The sequence below is a fragment of the Oncorhynchus mykiss genome, chromosome 17 (genome assembly GCF_013265735.2).
Source record: "Oncorhynchus mykiss isolate Arlee chromosome 17, USDA_OmykA_1.1, whole genome shotgun sequence".
NCBI lineage: Eukaryota > Metazoa > Chordata > Actinopteri > Salmoniformes > Salmonidae > Oncorhynchus > Oncorhynchus mykiss.
Genome location: NC_048581.1, coordinates 70726976 through 70739162, shown reverse-complemented (window position 1 = coordinate 70739162; position 12187 = coordinate 70726976). Strand labels below are relative to the sequence as shown.

The window sequence follows — 12187 nt, the reverse complement described above, 5'->3', positions numbered from 1 at the left end:
ATGTTTGTGTGTGAATATTTGTGTGCGTCTGTATGTTTTTGTTTGTTTGTGGATGTTTTGTATTGTTAAAAAAACAATAGGAAAAAAAACTAGTCCAATATAGGATTCCAATAGAATTCTGGTAGAGGTGATACAAAATCCTATAGGACTGCAAGAATTGTATAGAATCCTGTCACGGTTGTCACCAGTGGTAAGTGTCATTTTAATGGAAAAACTGAACACTACAAAACAACAACTGTGATGCTAATTAAACACTGTGCATACAAGCAACTTAACATAGACAATCACCCACAACCCACAATGACAAAACAGGCTACCTAAATATGGTTCCCAATCAGAGACAATGACTAACACCTGCCTCTGATTGAGAACCATATCAGGCCAAACACAGAAACAGACAAACTAGACATACATCATAGAACACCCACTCAGATCACACCCTGACCAAACAAAACATAAAAACAAACAAAGCAAACTATGGTAAGGGCATGACAAATCCAATATGATTACTTTTTATTTCCAATAGATTCTAATAGGATTCCAAAAGGATTCTGATAGAGGTGACGAGATTCTATTGAAAAAAATCACTAATCCTATAGGATTTTTTCACAAGGACTGAAATGATGTGGAAACAATGTTGATTCAACCAGTTTTTGCCCAGTGGGTAAGTTGATGTTATGTGGTCCCCACAGGCCCATCCAAACATGATAAAGAGGAAGCATGTTAAAATAACAATAAAAAATATTTTTTCAGAAATATAAACTATAAACCACAAGTGAAAATATCAGAAATAAATTATACATTGCCTATTAATAAAAATATAGCATTTGGGAACAGAGAAGGAAGTGCAATCAGGCAGCTTCCACTCCACCAGGTAGGCTAGCTGCATTTGAGTTTAATATTATGAACAAAAAAACGATAACAAAGAACTTGACTGCATAGTAACTTTATTATAACTTAGATAACAGAATCTACCCCAAACCTCAATGCCTACTTCCATTAACCAACCTATCTGAAGTTAGACAAGACCATCCTAAATGTTAACAAGCAGCTGTCCATACTAGAACTCCACTAGGTAGTTGTGTGCCTTCATCAGGCGTTTGAGCTTGCTCTGCAGTGCAGCCCTCTTGCTGCCGATGTCGATGTCCTCTTTCAGCAGCTGCTCGATGTTGTCCTTCTCCTGCAGAGTCTGAAGCATCTCCCTCTGCAGCTGGGAAGCAAACTCCTGCAGCACCAGGTAGCGGATCACCATGGGAATCTGATCAGCCAGACGCTGACTGGCAATCTGGCAAAGAAAAAAAAAACGAAGAGGAGTGTATCAGCTCTTGGGCATGAGACAATGATCTTCTTTTAACAGTAGCCTGCTGTAAATACTCCTGACTTACATGATAATAGGACTTGAGGTGCAGCATCATCTCCCGTAGGGTAGCATGGGTGTCAAGGCCATTGACAGTACTCCTTACAGAAACAACAGGTAACCCTTTCCAACTCCCTAAATTATTTTTAACTAACTCTCCCTCCTCCAACTCTTCCTCCTCCCTCTTCCTCTTCTTCAGGCTAGAGCTGTAGGTGCTGTCCTGTGTGTACACTATCAGCTCCATCTTGAACTGAGTCCTCAACGTGGACTCAGCCGTAGACTCCTTCTCCTGCTTGATGGTCTCGATCTTAGTCTGAAGGCCAAAAGACAAGTTATTCAATGTGTTATCTCCGCATCTTGTTTAGGTTGAACTTGATGGCCTGCTGTGGCAATATATATGGAAAAGTATGGGAAAGTATATAGAAACAGTTATGAAAACAGTTACCTTTGCTGTTTTCAGAAGGATAGGGAAACCTGTGAAGCTGTTCTGAGCCAGCAGTATGAACGCCTTCCTAGCAGCATCTAGAAAAGGGAAGAAACACCACTGTGATACATACAGATGTCTTAATTTGATCACTCTTTTGTTGCTAAGAATTATTTTGTTGCTAATGAATGCAGATGAGCTTCATGATTTACATAAATCCACTGAAAACACACAATAACACAAGGTTATATTAACGGAATTGCACACACACACACATAATTGTTTATTTGTATTGTTTGTATATTGTTGTATTTAACATTTCTGTGACTGTCCTTGTTTATCAGTGTATCACTATTTTGTTACTTGTCATATTATGTGTTTCTTGTGGACCCCAGGAAGAGTAGCTGCTGCTTCTGCAAAAGTTAATGGGGATACAAATAAACAAATAGGCATTTTGCATATAGCCTAATCTTGGCCAGCTGATAGCCTAACCACCAATCAAGCAACATTATGGACTAAATGTTAAAATCCTGTTGCTGCAGGAACATTTTGCTGCGACAATACTGGTCAAACTAAGATCTGACATCGGTAGGACTCAAAACTACTACCAAACTCAAAAGATAGACTACATTCTTGGATGTAAATCTGTAAATGGTTGAATCAAACCCAATGACTGGGTTTCAGGATAAGTAAAAATATATATATATATATATATATTTAAAGATCTATGTACTCAATACTGTACCTGATAACTCTTTCAGCTTCTTGACTGCTGGTTCTTCCAGTTGTTTGATCTGGTCCTTCACAATCACCTCAAAGGTCTTGTAGTTGATGAACCCTGGGAGCTCCCTTCCACGGTACCGCTTCTCATAATCAGCCACTTCTTTTTCAATCTTCTTATTAACTGCAATATGAGGCATCCACATTATCCTGTTGTTTAACCTAAACGTGTGAGTGTAAGCATTCAATGTGATTTTAGATTCACAAGAAAGATGCTATGAGGCTTCATTAATTTTATACATCTATGTTAACAATCTACAACTTTGATATGATATTTTGTTTGTCTTGAAATATCTGGGCCTACATTTGACATTTTGATGATGGATGACACAGGAAAAGAAAACATTTTGACATAAATGGCAACTCTCGGTTACCAAACTTCCTGACTCAGTGTTTATGGCCAATGTTTGATTGGTGTATGAGAATTGTGTACTCACAGTTCTTTCCAGAGCGATCCACGTATGCCTTCCATTTCCCGAACTCTGTTCTGAGTGTGGAGAAGACATTGATGTCTCCACTTTTCAGCTCCTCCCCAGTGCTCAGGTTAATGGCATCCTGGGTGAACAAAGTCACTTTCTGCCACACGGAAAGAGGAAGTATCACATGTCAGTGTATCCTAAGAATGAGGGACTATGATTGCTTTGAGCTTCAGGGACTCACATCGATCAGAAAATACAGCCGTTCTTTTGGGTCTTCAGGGGGTCCGGTACCACATTTCTCCAGAGCGGTGCGTGTCTCCTCCAGCTTTTCCTCAATCTGCTCTTTTAGACGAGGCATGGATTTCTAAACACAAAGAAAGACATTCAAACAAGGCATATAACAATACACTCTGCAAATAATCCCGGTATATTCACATAAAGCCAGAGAGGTACAGGGACATCATAATGTAAGAGGAATTCACCTCGATATGTTGCACTAGTTCAAGAGTTAATTTCTCCGCCAGTTTGGGGATGGTGGCATGCCCCTCATCATAAAGTGTGCTACATAAAGGATAGAGAAAATGTGAAAACACAATGCAAACCTTTCAGAAAATGTTGATGCATTTGTCAGACAATAAGACAACAACAACAACAACACAGATCTGAAAATAATAGGGGAGACAGCCTAAAAACACACCGGTAGGATTGTCAGACGTTTTCCGTCAACAATACTTAGCAACTCTGAACAGAATGTCACAGTCAATCTCTTTTGTGCTCACACAGCAAAGACCTTGAAGTCATTAGCCAGTCAGAATTGTTCAAATAACTCAAACCAGAAGGTGGCAATAGTGTTGCTTGGAAATTCATGTCTGTGTGTGTTGCTTTATGGTCTAGTCCAGGTATTCCCAAACTGGGGTACGCGCAATGCCGTTGGGGGTACGCCAAATAAAAATGATTGATAAAAAATAAAATATATATTATTCTTCACATTTTTAAACAGTTCTATTTCCAACAGGGCTATATATTTGGGTAAGGTTTTTTTCTCGCCTGAGTAGCCTCGTTTCACTGCCAAAAATAAAATTAAACCATCTAGTAAACCATCTAGTTTAACTTTGTTAAAGCAAGGCCCCTGAACTCTCATGTGTTTTCTGCACAATACAATGATATGGGCAGCGACTATGTAACGCTTTTACAACATACAGAAGTGCGCTGGTTATCAAGGGGCAAAGTATTGACACGTTCTTTTGAATTGAGAGACGAGCTTAAAGTTTTCTTTACTGACCGCTTGCATGATGACGAGTTTCTCACACGACTGGTCTATCTGGGTGATATTTTTTCTCGCCTCAATGATCTGAATCTAGGATTATAGGGACTCTCCGCAACTATATTCAATGTGCGGAACAAACTTGAATCAATGATTAAGAAGTTGGAGCTCTTGGAGTCTGCATTAACAAGGGACAACACACAGGTCTTTCCATCATTGTATGATTTGTTTGTGTGCATATGAACTCAAGCTTACGGACAATGTCAAATGTGATATAGAGAAACACCTGAGTGAGTTGGGTGCGCAATTACGCAGGTACTTTCCTGAAACGGATGACACAAACAACTGGATTCATTATCCCTTTCATGCCCTGCATCCAGTCTACTTAACATGCTCCAAACACTAGTATGTACATACATAAATAAACATGGGTACGAGGACCCGCCGCGCACCTATACAACCATAAAACAACACTGACATAAAACAATCTCTGACAAAGACATGAGGGGAAACAGAGGGTTAAATACACAACAGGTAATGAATTGGATTGAAACCAGGTGTGTGGGAAGACAAGACAAAACCAATGGAAAATGATACGTGAACAAGAGAGCCTCATCGAAATTTCAACATGCGGTTCTGTGAAAATTGAATTTAATCAGAAGCCACTGCCAGATTTCTGGATTGGGCTGCGCTCAGAGTATCCTGCCTTGGCAAGTCTTGCTGTTAAGACACTGATGCCCGTTGCAACCACATACCTATGTGAGAATGGATTCTCAGCCCTCACTAGCATGAACACTAAATACAGGCACAGACTGTGTGTGGAAAATTATTTAAGACTGAGACTCTCTCCAATACAACCCAACATTGCAGAGTTATGTGCATCCTTTCAAGCACACCCTTCTCATTAACCTGTGGTGAGTTATTCACAATTTTCGATGAAAAAATAAGGTTTTATATGTAAGGTGGTTAAATAAAGAGAAAAATGATTGATTATTATTATATTATTATTTGTGCCCTGGTCCTATAAGAGCTCTTTGTCACTTCCCATAAGCCGGGTTGTGACAAAAACTCACACTCATTCTTATGTTTAATAAATGTATCGTATAGTGTGTGTGTGGCAGGCTTACAATGATGGCAAAAAAAAACAACATTTGAGAGTGCGCTGACCCTGGTGCTAGAGGGGGTACATAGCTGGAGGTTGAATGTTTGAAGGGGTTGTCACGACTTCTGCCGAAGTCGTTGCCTCTCCTTGTTCGGGCGATGCTCGGCGGTCGACGTCACCGGTCTTCTAGCCATCATTGATCCATTTTTCATTTTCCATTGGTTTTGTCTTGTCTTCCCACACACCTCGTTTCAATCCAATTCATTACCTGTTGTGTATTTAACCCTCTGTTTCATGTCAGTGTTGTTTTATGGTTGTATAGGTGTGCAACGGGTCCTCGTACCCATGTTTATTTATGTATGTACATACAGTACTAGTGTTTGGAGCATGTTAAGTGGTTATTTATTGAAAGACTCCATTTACACTCCATTGACTCTCCTGCGCCTGACTTCCCTGCCACCTATACACACGATTCTGACAGTGGTACAGGACTATAAAAAGTTTGGGAACCACTGGTCTAGTCAATAGCTAGCTGCGCTAATGTTGCTACTGTTGTAGAAAGCCCTTGTTGATACTAGCCAGATGGCACCAGCTAGATAACTAGCTAGCATTATTTTAATTCACTCTCCATAATTGCATACGTTAGCTAAATTGTTAGCATGATTCAATAGCTACCCGTTGTGCTAGCTAAAGTAATGATACTGCATTTATACTAGGCATCCAGCTACAGGCAGCTGCTACATGGAAACGTATCCATTGTGATATAACTATGTTACTGGCTATAGTGGCCAGATAGCTAGCTTGGTAAAGCATTTAGTGTTATGCGCATTGTGCTGCATTGTGCTGCACTTATTGCCACTCCCTTCATTTCATATGAGGTGTGTGTGACTGCCTTGCTCAGTTAGGAAGCTAACTAATAAGCTAGTGCACATTGTCAAACCTAACAAAAACAAAAAAAACGTATTCAAGCACAAAACTCCTTTGTTTTGTGCTTGAAGAACAATTCTCATAAGTGCCCTATTTTTTCTTTTTTCTTGTCACTCCCCTCACAAAACATTATAGCAGTTTTGAAACTGCAGTAAAAGTGCAGTAACTGCAGTAACTGTAGTATTTTGGACGCAGTCGTTACAGAATAACTGCAGTGTACTGCACTGTAACTGGTTATTTTGAACGCTGTATTTGCAGCATACTGCAGTTATACTGCACTCTGACTACAATCGTTCTTAAGGGTCCAGTCGCCTCCCCCCGTGGAGGTCTGTGCTCTCTGATTGGCTCAAAGTCAAGTTGTTGGCCACAGCTGAGTGTTGCAATTCTACAAGTAGAAACTGCAGTTTCATAGGTACCAGGTCAGTACACAGCAGGTACGTATTTTATTCTAGCAAGAGAAGGAACGGCATCATACTGTGATCAGTACCTATCGGCAGTCTCAGATTCTCAGTGTGTTTCATGCTTAAGATGGTCTGGCTTGATGGCTGGAATCTTTGGTAAATCTTGTTATCTCGTGGGGTAAAAGCAATAATTGGCTGCAGAATGTTCATGACTAATTGTCAACCCTCTGTGTACCAGACTTAAAGCACACTTCAAACCAGAGGACCAACCTGAGATGAGCGTGCTCTTTGAAGAAAGCCTTCTCCCTCTCTGTGGCCTCGGTCAGTGAGACTCGCTCCATGATCTCTTTCTGGCCCCTGCACTTGACTATCATGTAGCCCTTTGTCAGCTGGATAACCTCATTATGAACTATGTCCACCACAGTCTCCTCTGTGCCTTTGTCTACCAAGTCAGGCTTAGTCAGGATGCCTGTTCAATGGGAAACACACACAAGTCTCACTCATGAAAGTCAACATTACACAAGAGCTTGCTTCATAATAGTTTAGTAAATAATAAAGGGTGGAATACCTAATGTCCTTTCCCCATCAGGGTCCACCTCTTGTGCCATCTTCAAAGCCTCTGTGGTTGCAATGTCAACGTTGCATGGCACAACCACCAAGTTGATTGTTTCTTGCTTTGTGATGAACTTCCGTATCAGTCTCTTAATCTGGAAATGCCAAAGATTATTATACTGTACATAACGTGTGGTGGGGGGATACGTGTCATTTTGGCTTCTGCTCTAAAGCTGGGGTGACAAATGAACAGTGGTTCCCCACTAATATTGGGGGTGGGGTGGAGGTATGTACCTGTTCCCCAATGTTCTCAGGTTGACCCTTGACAGCTACACGGGCGATGCCTGGCAAGTCGATGAGTGTGAGGTCTGGGACGTCAGGGGAGCCAATCTCCAAGCTGATGAGGTCATCACTGATACCCACCCCCACACCTGCCATTTCATCCTGGGCTGGAGGGGGGGGGGGGGGGGGGGGGGGGGATAAGAATACAGGTGCCTTAGAACTAGTTAACTGTACCAACAGTTAATGATATTTTTAATGGTTTTAGGTATATATGAAAATAGTATGTTAGTGAAGAATAGTGACTCAGTTTAGACGCTTGAGGTAATGAGAGTGGGTCAATGACAGTGACCACACCCACCTTTCCGAATTTTGTTCTCCACATCAGAGGGATCCTCAATCTCCTCCTCACGGTCCTGGTAGCTGATTTTTCCGTGCCATTCCTCTCCTTCTTTCTTCCTCTTCATCTTCAGCTCGAGAGGGCATCGTGTTACAATACCTGTCAGAGTTGACAGAGGAGGAGTTAGAGAGTGTAAAAGAGATTAGATGACTCTGCAAGAAACCCAGAGAAAAACAGCCCATATACATCACCCTGTCAGAGAGTTCATTGGAAGAAGAGGAGTGAGAGAGAGAAGAAAAAAAGAATATCAACTTACAGTGCCTTCGGTGTTGATATGTTACAGCCTTACACTAAAATGAATTACATTTCAAAAAAAAATCCTCAGAAATCTACACACAATAACCCAAATGACAAAGCGAAAACAGGTTTTTAGACATTTTTGCAAATGCATAAAAATAAAAAAAAACAGAAATACCTTATTTACATAAGTATTCAGACCCTTTGCTATGAGGCTCGAAATTGAGCTCAGGTTCATCCTGTTTCCATTGATCATCCTGGAGATGTTTCTACAACTTGATTGGAGTCCACCTGTGGTAAATTTGATTGATTGGACATGATTTGGAAAGGCACACACCTGTCTATATAAAGTCCCACAGTTGACAGTGCATGTCAGAGCAAAAACCAAACCATCAGGTCGAAGGAATTGTCCGTAGAGCCTCGAGACTGTATTGTGTCGTAGGCACAGGTCTGGGGAAGGGTACCAAAAAGTGTCTGAGCATTGAAGGTCCCCAAGAACACAGTGGCCTCCATCATTCTTAAAATGGTAGAAGTTTGGAACCACCCAGACTCTTCCTAGAGCTGGCCGCCCGGCCAAACTGAGCAATCGGGGGAGAAGGGCCCCCGATCAGGCCTTTATAGTAGAGTGGCCAGACGGAAGCCACTCCTCAGTAAGGCACATGACAGCACTCTTGGAGTTTGCCAAAAGGCACCTACAGACTCTCAGACCATGATAAAAAAGATTCTATGGTATTACGAAACCGAGATTGAACTCTTTGGCCTGAATGCAAAGCGTCACATCTGGGGGAAACCTGGCACCATCCCTAAGGTTAAGCATGGTGGTGGCAGCAACATGCTGTGAGGATGTTTTTCAGTGGTAGGGACTGGGAGACTAGTCAGGATCAAGGCAAAGATGAACGGAACAAAATACAGAGAGATCCTCGATGAAAACCTGCTCCAGAGCACTCAGGACCTCAGACTGGGGAGAAGGTTCACCTTCCAACAGGACAATGACCCTAAACACACAGCCAAGACAATGCAGGAGTGGCTTCGGGACAAGTCCCTGAATGACATTGAGTGGCCCAGCCAGAGCCCAGACTTGAACCTGATCTAACATTTTTGGAGAGACCTGAAAATAGCTGTGCAGCGACGCTCCCCATCCAACTTGACAGAGCTTGAGAGGATCTGCAGAGAAGAATGGCAGAAACTCCCCAAATACAGGTGTGCCAAACTTGTAGCATTATACCCAAGAAGACTCGAGGCTGTAATCACTGCCAAAGGTGCTTCAACCAAGTACTGACTAAAGGGTCAGGATACTTATGTAAATGTGATACTTCAGTTTTTATTTTTAATACATTAGCAAACATTTATAAAAACCTGTTTTTGCTTTGTCATTATGGGGTAATGTGTGTAGATTGATGAGGGGGAAAAAAACAATTTTATCAATTTTATAATATGGCTGTAATCTAACAAAATGTGGAAAAAGTCTAGGGGTCTGAATACTTTCCAAAGGCACTGTACATATCAACTATAACATCAGAAACGAAACATAGAAACAAGCAAACACAATTGCATTTTATCGATGGCAAATTTAATGCACAAAAATACCGTGATGAGATCCTGTATCTGTGACCAACAGATGCATATCTTTATTCCTAGTCATGTGAAATCCATAGATTTGGACCTAATTTATTTATTTCAATTGACTGATTTCCTCATTTGAACTGTAACTCAGTAAAATCAATTAAATTGTTGCATGTTGCATTTATATTTTTTGTTCAGTAAAGTTGATTGCAACATACTGGCTGCGTACTCATATTATTTATTGGATTACATGTCATTTAGGGACCTACTTTCCCACTGCCCTCATCTCTTTTTTAAAACATTTAGATTTTTATTTATTAACAACAATAACAATACAGAGTGTACATGAGGGAACACAAGTATATATAGATTATATACAATGGACAATTGAGCTAGGGGGTACAATATCACATTACACAAAGACCTTAATCAGGGACATACATACACTTATAATTCTAACAGTTTTTTTGTTAGTAGAGTATTTAATTGTCTTAAAATACAGTTCAATTTCTTTTTGTAGGGTAAGAAAATGTGTTTTTTTGTTTGTAAATTGACATTTGTGAATATGAAATTTGGCCAAAAGAATAATGAAATGAATATGTTTCAATAATGAACATAAAAATGTTTCAGCTTATTCCCATCGTAGGTAAAGATTCCAAGCAGTTCATCTCTTCAATTAGAAATCTACTGTTGTCTTGCGACAGTTTTCTTACATGAATACAATGACAAAAAAGATGCAACACTGTTTCTGGGTGGTTACTACAAAAGGAGCAATTTGAGAAAATCTTCATATAGTAGTTGGTAGGATAATATTTATGAATAATTTTAAAGGAAACTTCCTTAATTCTGTTAACAAGTAGGTATGTGTGTGGCAACATCCAAACTTTTTTCCAACAGATACTATCAATAAATCCATTCCAATAAGGCATGACATAAGGTCCTGACATACAACATCGCTCTGTTGTTGAATGGACCAAAAGAGAAACAAATCTTTCCTACGGATGAGTCAACAGGGACAATAGAAGGCAGGCTCTGAGGTTCATGTCTTGACACGTTCCTGAATAATAGAGCAACACCTGAGGGAATGGCATCCAAAACAATTGCAAGATCTTTAGGTGTTACAGGGACCTTGTAAAGTGATATGAATTCCTTATAACTGAGTGCATTTACCAGTTGGCTCACCAATATGATATTATTTCGGAACCAATATTCTAAAAACCACTGCCCTCATCTCACCTGTTTCATCAGAATAAGTCACTTTTATTCGCCAAGTACATTTACATGGGGCGGCAGGGTAGCCTAGTGGTTAGAGCATTGGACGTTGCTATATCAAATTCCCGAGCTGACAAGGTTAAGAAAAATATCTTCTGCCACTGAACAAGGCAGTTAACCCACTGTGCCTAGACGTCATTGAAAATAGAATTTGTTCGTAACTGACTTGCCTAGTTAAATAAAGGTAAAAAAATAAATAAACATGTACCTACCAGGAATTTGACATGATGAAGCCACAATAAACACATAATTTACACTATCAACATGTACACTATGTAGAAAAACAACAACTACAGACACTGTGAACACTAAACTACACGATAAATTATGCACGTACAGAATGTTCATTAATTATCACTCACCGCTACCCCTTGGCAAAGCCACCCCAGACAGCGCCTCCAGCACGGAGCTCTTTCCCGAACTCTGGTCCCCTATCACGGCGATGGCAGGCAGCGCAAGGTCCTTCTCTACGCCAAGGGAGCGTAGAGAGTCGATGAGGTCAATACTAGGACGCACCTTCTCCTCATAATGTTGGTTCAGCGTATAATTCATGATTTGCGATAAAAAAAAAAATACGGTTAATACACTGCAACTGCAACTGACTACACTGCAACTGACTACTGGCTGTACAGGATCTGTAGAAATAGTAATCCCCGGGAAACGATTCTTAACCATAATAGAGTTTCACTTTCAGTTCTTCAACAGCGAGGTAACCTGTGTTTCATCTCACTCGATGTTACATACATTTTTCAAATGTTCAAATTTCAATAGCTCAACCATCCTGAGGCCAGAGAGTAATTCATTGACTTGCAGCCTGCACGTGTTGATGTGAAATATTAAGTATGTCTTAAACTGTAAACCACGGACAAAGTGTCAGAGACTCAACAATATTCAGATTAACATCATGTCAATTTAAACATCATAATAGACAGGTCGGAACTAACATGGCTGAGGGACCTCGAACTGATGCTAAAGTTCGCACCGGACAGACGCGGGAGTCTATCCAAATATTGTGTCATTAGTAAGTCTTTGAAATAATCAATCATATTTTTTTTAAGTTTTGATGGAAAAGTAGGTAAAAAAGTGTATTTTATGGTCGTCACAATTGTGACCAGTGGGATAATGTGATGTATACTGAATTAACATATTTCTCCTATGCAGTCATGAAAATGCTTATATATCCCAGCTGTCACGCCCTTGCCATAGAGAT

General features: G+C 40.4%; 1 protein-coding gene across 1 annotated transcript; it reads right to left on the bottom strand.

Annotated features, from left to right (window-relative positions):
- Positions 1-936: 936 nt before the first annotated feature.
- On the bottom strand, positions 937-11581 carry mx2 (Mx2 protein; the record flags this gene model as incomplete). The annotated part of the gene is given in 12 exon segments (NM_001124751.1): positions 937-1285; positions 1386-1670; positions 1803-1879; positions 2527-2685; positions 2999-3137; positions 3222-3344; positions 3463-3541; positions 6945-7143; positions 7243-7381; positions 7521-7675; positions 7867-8004; positions 11340-11581. Coding segments are annotated over 12 exon segments (1908 nt in total). The 5' UTR covers positions 11530-11581.
- Positions 11582-12187: the final 606 nt, after the last annotated feature.